Here is a 14,146-nt window from a genome sequence, read left to right on the forward strand (position 1 = left end):
ATTTTCCATTCTTAGTGCAAACGTTTCATGAAAGCGACAGGAGGATATAAAGTTTGTACAATAACAATTAGAAAGGGAGGCGGCCATATTTCAGTGGTGGAGAGCACATGCTCTGCATGCAAAGGGTTCCAAGGTCAATCCCTGGTGCTTTCAGGTAGGCTGGGAAAGCCTGCCATTCAAATCCCTGGAGAGTCTCTTTTGGTCAGCACAGGACATGCTAAGCTAAATGGACTAATGGACAAAGCCAGCTTTCTATGTTCCTGTGGTTCCGCCAAGCATTAGACATGTACATAAGTGAACGAGGAGAGTGATTCCAATAATGCTCTTAAACACCCTGTAACTCCACTCTCATGAGAGCCAGCATCGTGCCATAGCTATAGTGCTGGAGTCCTGTATTAGGTAATTTAATTAGTTGAATTACAACTTTAATCTATGTGGAATATGATTATTATGTTGGTTGCAGATGAAAGATGGCATCGTCTCAGCTGCTTTACTTATGAGCAAAACTTTGCACATGTTCAAGTCATAGAAGCAGGTGCAGTGAGTGGCACACCCCCTCTCCTGAGAATTTCAGGTAATTTGCAGGCTCCATATTGTTTTGAACTAACTTGCCTTGGTCCAAATTAGATAAGACTTCAATGACAAAGCACACCTTCTTTCTCCTTCCTTCAGCAAACCAATAATCTCTCCAGGGCTCCTTTCAAGTTTAGTAGAACACATTTTAATGAGAGTTCCTTGCTAAAATATTAACCGCGCAGGGAAGAACAGTGAAAATTATTTGAAAGGTGTAGACATACCTCGGACTGGTTAACTAGAAGTTCAGACCACTTTTGCCACTGCGGACATTTGTCCCTGTCCTCAAAAGAAGTTTCGTTAAATGTCCAGCAACACTGCTCATGGCTGTACCAGAATGCGGATAAACAGACTCCTTCTTTCAGATCTGTCATCCAGTCCACCGCCAAATCAATAACTCCAGCTAATGTGCCTGGCGGGGGGGGGGGGGAGGACAGACATTAATACACGAAGTATATGTCTAAGGGAAAAACCCAGACATTTGAATGTAAGAGAAATGAATGTGGTTCTCACAGAAAACCCATAAATATGAATCAATTCATAAACAGGTGGCATTCACAGCCAACTCTATGTTGAATCACCACCCTGTGGTGACCAAAATAAGAGTTTATCTCACTCTCCGACTGTATATGTAATTTATGACTCCCTATCCACAAAATTGTCTCAGGGCTGCGGGGCCATTTCAAGAACACATGTCCTTAAAACGCACATTAGGGGGTTGAGAGAGACCTGGGAAAACAGAAGATAAAGGGAAGTTCTCTTTTACCTTCCTGTAGAGTTTACTGTGCTATGTTTCCTTTTAAATGCCATCTGCTTTTCTTGGCTCGGCACAGAGAATTTCTAAACAACAGGCTCCCCTAATCGCACACAAGCAAGCTCGTTCGGCCAGACAAGAGTATGTTTGCAGCGCAAGTAAATATGTTCTTGTCTAGACTGCTCCATGTGCCAATAAAATCAATGGGGTCGAAACCAAGGTCAAAACTGGTGGTGGGGCTACTGTGCAGGTCTCATGCCAGGATCAGGCCACCAGATGAACAAGCAAGCATCTTGTGTGCTTATTAGTCTCAATACCCTGTCACTTAAAATACGAAAACATTAAAAAAAAAGATTTAAGGGACGTCATTTACATTGTGAAGACCAGAAGGTATAATTTACCTACTGTATACATCTAAAAAGTACAATGGCTTTTTTTTTTTTTTTTTTTTTTTTGCACACGTCTGATCTGATAGCTTTTTCAAATTACATAGCACAACAGCGACATCCAGTGGTAGCTAAAGAATCATGCAGTACTGGGACTGTGTTGCAATAGCTTTATACAGACCAATCCAAAAATTACAAAGCAGAAATTTGCCAAATATGTTCTCCAACACTTGAGTTCAGTTTGCTGGGAGTTCATACAAAGAGATCCAAAATTGTATAGGCTTTTCCGTTCATCATAGCACTGAAAACAGTTAAAGTTATGCACTCTTGGATCTGCATGGAACAATGGTAATGAAGGGTAAACTTGTTTCATATGTACAGTGGTGCCCCGCAAGACGAACGCCTCGCAAGACGGAAAACCCGCTAGACGAAAGGGTTTTCCGTTTTGGAGGCGCTTCGCTAAACGAATTTCTCTATGGGGTTGCTTCACAAGACGAAAAAATCTTGCGAGTTCCCGCGGGTTTTTTTCCACTTTTTCCCCCCTTTCCTAAGCCGCTAAGCCGCTTATCAGCTGTTCCGCTGATAAGCCGCCTCTCAGCTGATCGCTAAAAGCCGCTAGACCGCTAATAGCGCTAATCCGCTAAGCCATCAATGGGCTTGCTTCGCAAGAGGAAAAAACCGCTAGACGAAGAGAATCACGGAACGGATTAATTTCGTCTTGCGAGGCACCACTGTACGCCAAAGTTCTTTTAACATACAAAAGCTGTTCCTGGGCAAACAATTTTAATTCAGGGATTTATTAATTTTTTTACTTTTCTTTATATTTTTTCAGTCATCACAGTACTATGAAGATATATGGCCTATTAACTGATAGTAAGCCAAAACACCAGTTAGTAACAGAGTTGCCAGTAAACTGGAAAATGCCTGAAAATAAAATAGCTATAAAATCACCTGGCTCAGGCGATTTTTTAAAAAACATACTTCTAACTTCTCCTCACCATTTATGGCTTCACCTAAAATGTTCCCAGCAATTAAGCCCGGTGATAGTTGAAATCTGTTTGTAAAATCTTATTTGGTCTACATTTGGAACAGAAATCTAAGTCTTTGGCATTTGAAAAATAAAAGCATAGTCGGTGGAAGAAGACTGGAAAAAGTTTAACGATTATTTACAGAAATATTGTAAAATTAATGAATGTTAGAAAAATGATGGAATGAAGTTATATGGCTTTAGCAAAAATGTTATAAGGAATTAGGTACAGACAGATTGTAAATGTATTAAAGGGAAAAAATAAGGTTAGAATATGTTAAGATAAATTACAGGACAGAAAACAGAGGAAGATGGAAAGGAATTGCTGAAACAGCTAATTGAAGTGGAATACGAAAAGGGAGGTGTGAGGAGGTCGCTGAAACAACTGAATGAAAGTTATGATATTGAAATTATTGGATGTGTTTTTAATTGTTTTTGTTTTGTTTGGTTGATTCAATGTTTTAGGGTTTGGGTTGTGTGGTGTTTTTGTTTTGTTTTTGTATTGTATTGTCTTGTTTAATTCTTTTTCTTTTCTTTTGTAATCTTTAAACGGCTAATAAATATTATTTTAAAAATTAAAATTAAAATAAAAGCATAGATAAAGAGGATGCATATAATCCATTCAGGGAGCTACAGGTTTGATTCCATATTTCCAGTGATACAACTTCCCTTTTATTATTGTCTATTTTTGTAGCATAAATTTAGTCAAGGCCAAGAAATGGGCATATTAGTGTCAACAAAACAAGAGCTTCATAAAGCATTTACATTCACAGGAATATTTTCACAGAGAGTGCCTATTTCTGGTTAATAAAAAAAAATCTAGGTCAATGTTCAACATGCAATTTTATACACATATCCCAAAGCATGAAGCATAGCTACATCTTCCCTTCGGCATACTGAAATGTTAGGGATCGCACACATAAACTCAATTTATGCAGATGCCCTCATAGGGAAGGGGAGAATGTCTACATTGGTCAACATGGCGTAAGACTTTCTTGAAAATACCTGCCAGCAGTCCTATAAGAAGCATCACAACCCATCCCGACCAGGCATCTAGTAAACTTTTGATGAACTCCCATATTGACTCCTTGCTTTTGTTTGTAATCTGGAAGGGGAAAAATAGTGTTTAGTTGAAAGACATGCAATTTTTATTTAGGACAGTTCTATATAACCAAGCAGCTTTGATCGCATAATATTTGCATTTGTTTACACTGCAAATTTGTATACAGGATTTGCATGGAATACAGTTAAAGCAGAGTTTTGGTTCACATAAATTCATTAACAAGTTAGGATTCCTTGATGAAATTTGGACACTGATATTTGATAGTCTGTCTTTCTGTAAGACAAAATATGCTTATTTTCTTCTAGGTCTTTCCCTTAACAGACAACCACATAATGCAGTATACATGATTTTGAAATAAGAATTTAAGCATTGAGAAAGACAGGGATTGCCAACATGGTGCTTGCAGATGTTGTTGGAGTCCATCAGTCCCAGCCAACATGGCTAATACTCAGGGATGATGGGTGGGGTATAAATAATGAAATTATCACCATCATCAGAGTTGTAGACCAGAAACATTCAGAGAGTACCATGTTGACTATCCCTGCAGTAGTCTAAAGATTCATATTCCTTCAGAAGTGGATTTTGAAATATGCGTTGTCTTTGATGGCAAGTTCCTTCAACCTTTTCTCAAAGTATTACTTCAGTCATTTTGATTTCTTTATTTCATAACATTTTATATACGTGATTGTAATAAAATCTCAAAGTGGTTTATGAAAAGGTCAGACCTATCAATTTGGTTGTGTAGGGGTTAATGATCTACCACTTTAGCTATCAGAAATGCTCCCTGCTTTTGAAATATTTTTCCCTCTTACCTTTCTATGCCTGTCTGTGTCACGTGACTTCTCCCTCAACCAATCAATGGTATGAAAGTCTTCATATGTCCCAACATCAGGGAAAGGTTCATCCAAGAAATCCATCAAATTTCCAGACCCATTCATGTTTCCAGCATTAACCATATTAGTACCTGTAAGGAAAATAGAGGGACAAGTTCAGAAATTTACTCCTCGAGTACCTCTCCTTGTCATTCCCACCAACCCAGGCAAACAGAGAACATTATAGAATTGAAGAATAGGATTGATCAGTACTAGAAAAATAACTTAAAATCTATTTCCTTTGTTACTCCTGGCAATGGCCAAGTCAATGATCCCAGGTAAGTCACTGACAAACAGTTGGTCTGATCCCAGTTTCTTGTCCAGAGCACAATTTGAAACTTCACCTTGAAGGATCACTCTCCCACTGTACAACAGATTTCAGTTTGTTAAAGACCTAATGAAAGGTGGGTACTGAGCAGACATAACCAACATAAAATGAAGGATCCATAGAATTATGCAACTAGTTCCACATGCTCAGGGGAGATTGGAATTGTGTTTCTCTCGGAGAGGTTTCCTGTAGCACACAACAAAACCTCTTTTGTAATTGTAATACAAATGCGTAATAATCTTTTGTAATACAAATGTGAAAAAGTGGGGTGGGGAATCTACTGAGCATGCCTAAAATAGCCCTCTGTATTCTGGCCTTTGCATTTGAGCAATATTTTCTTTATAAGCATGTTTCTGCCCTTTGATAACTGATTATTCTGCAGTCCATAGTATCTTCAATCAGTTTCTCACTCCTACAAGTAACTTTGCACACAAGCAGTTTACTCAAATTAGCAGACGATTTGTGCACGTGCTCCCTCTTCTCTTCTGCACTCTCTAAAATCACAAGTTGCAGATTTCCATTTCATGGAAGGAAATCTCAATTGAATCTGTTGATTTGATCTTATACTACTTATCCAAGTAGAAAAGCATATGATCAATTGCTTGGCAAACTATGCCATATATGGATTATTGGAATCGACTCGCTGACTAGCATGGGAGATGTGTTTTGCTCACTGGCAAAAAAAAAAAGAGCCCACAAGGGTGAATTCCAACAATGTCAGTCTGTTCCAGAGGGTTGAAGGATCTACAAGGGCAGGAATGGGGCTGAAAGGAGACTTTTAAAGTAGTTTATGTGCTTCATTGGGCCAATCTGTAATGAGCATGTTCAAAAAGATGTTTTTATTATTATTCTTAAACAGCTCAGGACTCAATATCTCAATGACTGCCTCTGCCCATATGAACCAACCCAGACCCTGCAATCATCATCTGAGGCCCTTCTTTGTGTTCCAGAAATCCAGAGGGCAGCAAAATGAGGACATACCTTTTCTGTGGTGGCTCCCCAATTGTGGAACGCTCTCCCCAGGGAAGTTCGCCTGATGCCTTCATTGCATATCTTTAGGCACCAGGCAAAAACATTCCTCTTCTCCCATGCCTTAACTAAACAATCTATGGCCTTTTAAACTGGGGGGGGTATTGTTTTTGTTTGTTACTATGTTATATTTTTGTGTTGTAAACACTGCTCTTTGGGCAGTAGAGAATTTTACTTTTTTAAAAAAAAAATCTTAGGGATTGTTCAAATTTCACCTTTTTGTGAACAATGACAATGGCCATACCTAGAAGTGATTGTAAGGACTGCTGTTGGTGCTGGTGGGCTCTTGATATCCTCATGCAACCCAATTAAGTTTCTACAACACCTAAAAATCTATTTCCAAGTTCGTTATTTGGTTGACACTGAAATTGAGTACACCCCCAGGCTAAGTAGCACCTTCTGGGTGGCTAGACTGGACACTTCGTTTCATTTGAGCTCATTATTGCCACTGTTTTCAAAACTAAAGAACCTGTTCATCAGTCTTTACCCAATAAGAAGAATTTGGCTGAAATAATGAATGTATTTTAGGAATTGGTGCCCTGCAGATGCATTCAACCATACCTCACAGAAGACCCAGCCACCATAGCTATGCAGGCTGGGGATGATGGGATGGGAGCTGTGGTCTAAAATATATGGAGGGCACCAGTTCTACAGAAGGCTGTGCTAGAGCTTTGAACAAATCCTGCATATCCAGTCTGGCTGAGCTAGTAGCAACCTGAAAAGTTGTGAGGTTTCAAAGCTATCAGCTTATAAGCTTCCTGCAACATTGACGGCCTAGGAACTCAATACCATGCTCACACCCAACTTTCTCAAACTGCAGCTGCAGACACGTTCCACACACCCTGGTCAGGAAACCCAAAGATTTCCATTAGCCCAATAACCAATTGTGTTGTAGAACAGGCTTAGAATGAGTTTGAAGTTGTTCTTTACTACTAGCTATTCAAGGACGCCATTTTGGATCAGCTGGAAAAGGGGAGCAAGATCCAGCAAATCCAGTAATTTAGAAGGAAATATTGAAAGGTAAAAATAATACATTCTAGAACATCTTTAAGTCCTAAGATGTCCACTCTGTTGTGAAAAAAGGCAGCTGTGGAAAAAGGCAAACTGAATGGAACAAAAATAAAACTACCGGTATCCTAACAATATTATACAAATGGACGGTAAGACTACATTTGGAATACAGCGGACAGTTGTGGCCACCTCGGATATTGTAGAGCTGGGCAAGTTTCAGAAAATAACAACCAAAGTGATCAAAGAGCTGGAGCAAATCCACTTTGATGATAGGTTAAAACATTCGAGGCTTTTTAGTTTAGAAAAAAAGTAGAGTAGAGTGAAGGAGGACACAACAGTGGTTGATAAAACTATGTCTGCTGTAGAGAAAGTGGACAGGGATATCTTTTTTTCAGTCTCTCATAATACTAGAATCTGGGGACATCCAAGGTGACAGTGAATGTTAGAAGGCTCCGGCCTGCCAACAGGATTTATTTGCACAGCACATAGTTAAAACCATGGAGTTTTCTCCCACAAAATATAGTGATGGCCTCTAGCTTGGATGGTTTTAAAAGATGATTAGACAAATTCATGGAGGATATAGCTACTAATCATGATATCTATGTTCTACCTCCACTGTTGAAGGCAACATGCCAGTCAGTGTGGAAGATCTGCTGCTGCACTGAGAACCTGCTTGTGGAGTCCCCACAGGTATCTGGTTAGCCTATCAGAACAGGGTTAGGTAAGTCTTTGGTGTGATCCAGCCAGGCTCTTCTTATGTTGGGAAAAAATGGCTTTCTAGGAAGATAGGAAATTGCCTTATATCAGACCATCTCCATTTTGTACACACTGCCAGTAGCCTCCAGAATTTCCCTACATGCATATGCTGGGGATTGAACCGAAGCCTTCTGCATGCAAGGCATGTATTCTACCCATTCTCATACTTCTCCTTTCTTCTAGCGCTTCTGAAGAAGCCAGACCTTAACAAATATATAGAGATATATATAGAGTTTTCTTCACAGACTTGGTTATGTTTTACAGAACAATCCTATGTGAGGTCATGGCGGAGCAGAGCAGCAGATCCATTGCCACCTCCTAGAGCGCTCATGTGGTTGTCCGAGACACCCCTCTATTTGAGAACCCTCCAATCCATTTTAGTTCAGACTCCACACCTTTGACACACGAGGAGCCCAACCCATAAATACAAGTTAAAATCAAAAACACTAAAAGCACAGAAAAAGTGTGTGTGAGGGTCACCTCAGGAGGCCAAAGGCATGTCAAAAAAACGAAGGCCTGCAGAAACATGAAGGTGCTCTAATATTAAGAATAGAAGAGGGGGCTTTCTTGATACTTCTATCATTCTCATAAGTGCAAGGAATGACACCCTGAGAGAGGGCATCTCCTATGGAATGCCAACCCCAGAAAGGTGCATCTAACACCATTATTCATCTTCTGTCATATGCTGAAGATGCATCTGGTTATCCTGGCCTTTGACAGTTAAGAGGTAGTTTTATGGGATGCACATCATCCAGTTTGTTACTTTTACCTATACTGTGCTGCTTGTTTGGAATTCTTTTACTTGGTTTTTTAAATAATAATTGTATAAACAGTTTCCCCTGTTGTATTTAATTGTATGGTTTTATTGTTGCAACATGGGACGCGCTGTGGGTTACACCACAGAGCCTAGGACTTGCCAATCAGAAGGTCGGCGGTTCGAATCCCTGCGACGGGGTGAACTCCCATTACTCAGTCCCAGCTCCTACCCTCCTAGCAGTTCAAAAGCACGTCAAAGTGCAAGTAGATAAATAGGTACCGCTCCGACGGGAAGGTAAACGGCGTTTCCGTGCGCTGCTCTGGTTCGCCAGAAGTGGCTTAGTCCTGCTGGCCACATGACCCGGAAGCTGTACGCCTGCTCCCTTGGCCAATAAAGCGAGCTAAGCGCCACAACCTCAGAGTCGGTCACGACTGGACCTAATGGTCAGGGGTCCTTTTACCTTTACCTATTGTTGCAACCCACACTTATTCTCACACCTTATGGTGAAGGGCAAGAAAGAAATCTTAGAAATAAAGAAGAAAAAAAGAAGAGGAGGAGGAGGAAGAGGAGGAATTTGGATTTGATATCCCACTTTATCACTACCCTAAGGAGTCTCAAAGCGGCTAACAATCTCCTTTCCCTTCCTCCCCCACAACAAACAGTCTGTGAGGTGAGTGGGGCTGAGAGAAGTGTGACCAGCAGGCGCATGTGGAGGAGCGGGGAAGCGAACCCGGTTCACCAGATTACAAGTCCACCACTCTTAACCACTACACCACACTGGCTTGCTTGCCAACGGAGATCTGATAAATGGTCCTCTCTCAGAAGGGAGAGGTACATACACTGAGAATGTCCTTTCTCATGTCCCTTCTGAACTTGCCTCAGATGTTGACAGGAAAATTAGCATTGTTTCTGTTGTGCTTTACAAGCATTTATTTAAAACACTTCTGCACTTCTTAACATTATTGAATTTCGAAGAAGTGTACAAAGAGATAAAATCGAAGGCTAACAAAGCAGGATAGAACAATAGAATTCAATTTCTTCCTTCTCCACAGTGAACTGACCAAATATACAACCCATCATCAGTGATCAAGGAATGCAAGGTGCTTTATTTGCTATGAATGTGGGAAGACAACTAAGCAAGGTAATAATACACAGTTGAAATAATTCCAGGAGTAGGCTGGTACAGAGCAGAAGGGCCTGTTGTGTATACACACTACCCAAGTGGCAATACTTTTTAACAGAAGATTTGGAAGGAGTGTGGAATGGATGTAGTTATAAGGAGGATCTGTTTCTGGCGTCTAGGCCCAGGCCAGTGTAAGATCTCCTTTTCAGTGTTAAGGAACAAGGAGTGGGTTCTCACTTTTCTGTTAGGGCATTCGGGGTCCAGATGACAGCAATTTGGTTACTGGACAACAAAAATGGGTTCTATGCACCCTAAGTGTGGCCAAGAGACAGGTACTGATGAACTGGAAGAATAAAGATTTGGTTCTGTTTAATCAATGGATCAACAACATGACCACAGTTGCAACATATGAACGGATTGCCGATAGACACAGACTTTGTTTGGATAAACATATTGACATTAAGAATGAGTTTTTATAGCATTTAGTGGGTTATTAATAATCATATGTATCAGGACAAAAATAGTACTTATAATAATTATTAATATTAACAAATGACAGCAATTAGGGTATTTACTAGTGACACAGTACAACATGTGAGGATATTAAATTCCCAAGAGAAGAATTAGCGTGGAAACTCTTCAGTGATAAAAAGCATGCAACACCAAAGAACTGCTTGCATTTTAACCATGAGTCATCCTTTTTTGTTCAGGCTGAGACATATTTCACCATGTCCTGACAGAAACTGAAAACTGTTCCAGTGTTCCATTCTTATACTGCTCTTTTATATTTGACCCTGTCCAACAACTGCCATCACTCTAGTTAATCCATTTCCAAACATCCCCAAATACCTTACTAATATAAAAGGCATAACTCTCACATAAACGGAAAATGCCAGCCAATTAATGTACTCATAGCTACAGAGGAATTGAAAAGAAAAGAGAAATTATATTTCTATATCTCCCTATCCAGTGTGACAAGGAAGTCATTCAGCTGTAGCAGATAAGCACACCCACCCACTCCCAAAGAATTTCTGTGCATGGCTTAATGCTAGGTGTTAATTCCCCACAAACAAAAATAACTAGAATTCACAAACAAAATGAATTACGCTAGAAATCTGATGAGTAACACTTCCCTTAAAAACACGGGAAAAATTACACTGTAATGCAAATGCTGACATCAATATGCTGTAAAGGCTGCATAGCTGCGTTGGTAACACAATCGCTCCTCTCCTGCCCCCCTAATTAAATTGTACCTTGCTCATTTAAAAAAAATATATGTTAAAACACTGACAACGGATTGCCTCCTTCAGCTTAAAAAACGCCCCATCTGACAACACAGCTCCTGAACTCTCCAGCCGGAAGATCTGGGGAACAAGCAAAACAGCCTTTGCACCTGCCAGCACAGACCGTGCCACGTTTTTATTTACAAAAAGGGGAAACCTGCTCGACAGAGGTTGATTTCAAAACAAAGGCAGAAGGGCAAAAGCCCAGCAAGTGGTGTTAATGGAGGGTGTCCTCCTCTTACCTGCAATGCAACATCGTTTAGTTCAACCCCCAAATTCCAGACACCATCCTTTCTTTCCTGCTATGGCTGCAAAGGCAGTGATGTCATATGGAGGAAGCCGTAGCAGTCACGTGACTGCGTGCTCTCTCTATTGGAGGGCTGATTGAGAGACAGGCAGCAGCCGGCGTCCAATCCTTCAGGATTAAAACCAGCCTGTTGAGAAATTTGCTTCCACCTTCGCAGCTGACACTGCAATTACTTGTGGATTCTTTTTATTTTTTTATTTTGCAGCTATGCTATGAGATGACTATTTCATGCACAGTCTTGTTATGTTCTTATTTTTTGGGGGGGGGGATATATATGTGTGTGTGTGTATATATGGGGCAGAATATCGTTGATTTTTTTTTATTCTTTTTGAATGAATATTCTGTTTTCACTGGACAAACTATGACACAATCCCGAATAAATTCCACATTTCAATTAATGCAGTTTCTTTTAGCACTTGTGTATAATACTTTAGTACTTGAGTAGTGTGTGTGTATGTAATACACTAATGCAGTTTCTTTTAGTACTTGTGTATTATATATATATATATGTATGTATGTATGTATGTATGTATATATGCATTAGTTGAAATGGGGACTTTATTCAGGATTGTGACATAGATTGTCCAGTGAAAACAGAGAGAGAAACTGACACAGCTGCAGTTTAGGATGAGAATATTCATTCAACAAGAATAAAAAATATATATTTAACGACAATAATAAAAACCCCAGACATTAATGAGAACAAGAGCAGGATTCTTCCCAAACCAGGGAAGGATTTCTATACTGTATAGCATTCATTTCCTCCTTTTCCTTCAGTGTGCACACAAACACCATACCAGGCTAATATTTTGGAGGCATAGTCTGGGTATGCCTCCCAAGGGCCACATTTTGCCGCCCCTCCCCTTAAACTGAAATTTCCACTCTAAGGAAAGTCTGAAAGGGATTGCAGGCATGCTTGTTTGCAGGGCCAATGGGGTGGGGATGGAAGGGGCAGGCGGGAGGTCCACTTGGTCTGGGCATCAAGCTCAAAGGCTCCTCAAATTCAGACACACTAATATTTGGGCACTTGATCGGTTTGGCGATTTACATGCTTCAAACCCAAATGTAGCGTGCGTGCTGAGAGCTGCAAATTTAAGGAGTAAAGAGCTGTGATTAAGTAAAAGGATCTTTCATTTTGCTTAACAGGTACTGATTTTGTTGTATTAAAGAGTCGATGTTCATAAATATTGATGAATAAGGGGCTGCCCCCCAGGCTGGCCCACCTACCCCCCCAACCCCCCCCACTCCTTTTACACCTTGCCAAACCCTCATCCCCTCTCCCTCATTTCTTTTATGCCTCCCCAGCCCCCCTCCCCTTAACCTTGTCAAACCATACCTTACAGCCCTCTGAAACCTCACACCCTTCCCTCAGGCCTTGCTAAAACCACAGGAGCCAACTCCTAGGGGCCAGTGGGTCTTCGGCCCCACCAATAAAATATCTGAGGGGGTCAGCCCCCTCCCCAAGTTGATGGACATTGCCATTCAAATGGTGTGTATGTGCTGCATCACATGATTATGAGGGGTAAGGCTTACTTGCTCCCCCAGTATTTTATTCAAGTTGGCACCCCTGGCCCAAACTATGCCCCACTCCGCTTATAACTTGCCAAACCCCCTTCCCCTTACAGTTTGCAAACCCTGCTTTGCTTCCACTTACCTGCTTGCCCAAACCCGTAAGCTGACAGAACTCAGGACAGACCGTTGCACCTTTCCAGCAGCCATCCCGCACTGCTGACATTTCTTTCTTCCTTGGCCTCTGACACTGCTGAGGCCCAATCAGTGGGGTCTGTGCCAGATGAGCAGCGGCAGCACAGCAGGATGGTTGCTAGGGAGCTGCCCTGGCCTGTCTTTTCTTCTGCGGCTCACCTGGGCTGTGCCCCATCTGCGCTGGTCTTCTGGGCCACTTGCTCACTCATCTGCCTGCTTTGTTATCATGCTACTTTGCATGGATGCCTAATGGCAGCAAAACGTCCTTACAATTTTATTATATAGTTAGAAATGTATCGGTTCTCCTAGCAGATGATTAGACCATGGTGAATATGTCCCCTCAGATCAACAGATTATGCAAACCAACCTCTCATCCTTTATTTTGTGCCTTAGTATGTTTTCATGTTTCCATCTTAATTACTCGGAACTATTTGCACCAATGCTTACATATTTATTTCCAAGTTTGGCATTCAATACAGTGGTGCCCCGCAAGACGAATGCCTCGCAAGAAGGAAAACTCGCTAGACGAAAGAGTTTTCCGTTTTGGAGGTGCTTCGCAAAACAAATTTCCTATGGGCTTGCTTTGCAAGACAAAAATGTCTTGCGAGTTCCTGCGGGGGTTTTTTCCTTCCCCCCCCTTTTTCTAAGCCGCTTATCCGCTAAGCCAATAAGCCGCTAAAAGCCGCTAAACCGCTAATAGCGCTAATCCGCTAAGCCGTCAATGGGCTTGCTTCGCAAGACGAAAAAACCACTAGACAAAGAGTCGCGGAACGGATTCTTTTCGTCTTGCGAGGCACCACTGTAAATGGAATCAGGGGTGAAAACTCCTAGGGGCTGAAACCTTTTTGGCCCCCTCAATGTTCATCCATGCTGTACATGATGTTATGATGTTGTATGCAACGCCTAGATACAATGCTGTCACGCATGACATCCAGGCATCATGCAGCCATGTGAGCCAGGAACACAGTGGCTCCTTCTCCTTCCGTGAAGAGGAAGGGGGCGGTAGAGGAGGCACCAGCCATGAAAGCCAAGCTGCCATGCAACGCCCGGGTGACGCATCTGGACATCAGACGTGACGCCTGGATGTGGTATCAGCCCCCCATCTCTTTCCCAGATTGGCGCACCTGAATGGAACAAAGTCTGAGTTAGGATGCAATCTCAGTAAGATAAAAT

At 41.4% G+C, this 14,146-nt stretch overlaps 1 protein-coding gene across 1 annotated transcript in view; it reads right to left on the minus strand.

The window, feature by feature from the left end:
- Positions 1–11,328, minus strand: part of CLCN4 (chloride voltage-gated channel 4) — a 34,878-nt gene extending 23,550 nt beyond the window's left edge. Inside the window, exons 1-4 of the mRNA XM_081859041.1 lie at positions 11,205–11,328; positions 4,616–4,767; positions 3,746–3,845; positions 798–985 (exon numbers count right to left, since the gene is read on the minus strand). Of these exons, the coding sequence (XP_081715167.1) occupies positions 798–985; positions 3,746–3,845; positions 4,616–4,759 (432 nt within the window). The 5' untranslated portion in view covers positions 4,760–4,767; positions 11,205–11,328. The remainder of the gene's footprint in view (positions 1–797; positions 986–3,745; positions 3,846–4,615; positions 4,768–11,204) is intronic.
- Between the last annotated feature and the right edge of the window lie 2,818 nt (positions 11,329–14,146).

Source organism: Podarcis erhardii, assembly GCF_964252035.2.
Source record: "Podarcis erhardii genome assembly, chromosome: 4".
Classification (NCBI taxonomy): domain Eukaryota; kingdom Metazoa; phylum Chordata; class Lepidosauria; order Squamata; family Lacertidae; genus Podarcis; species Podarcis erhardii.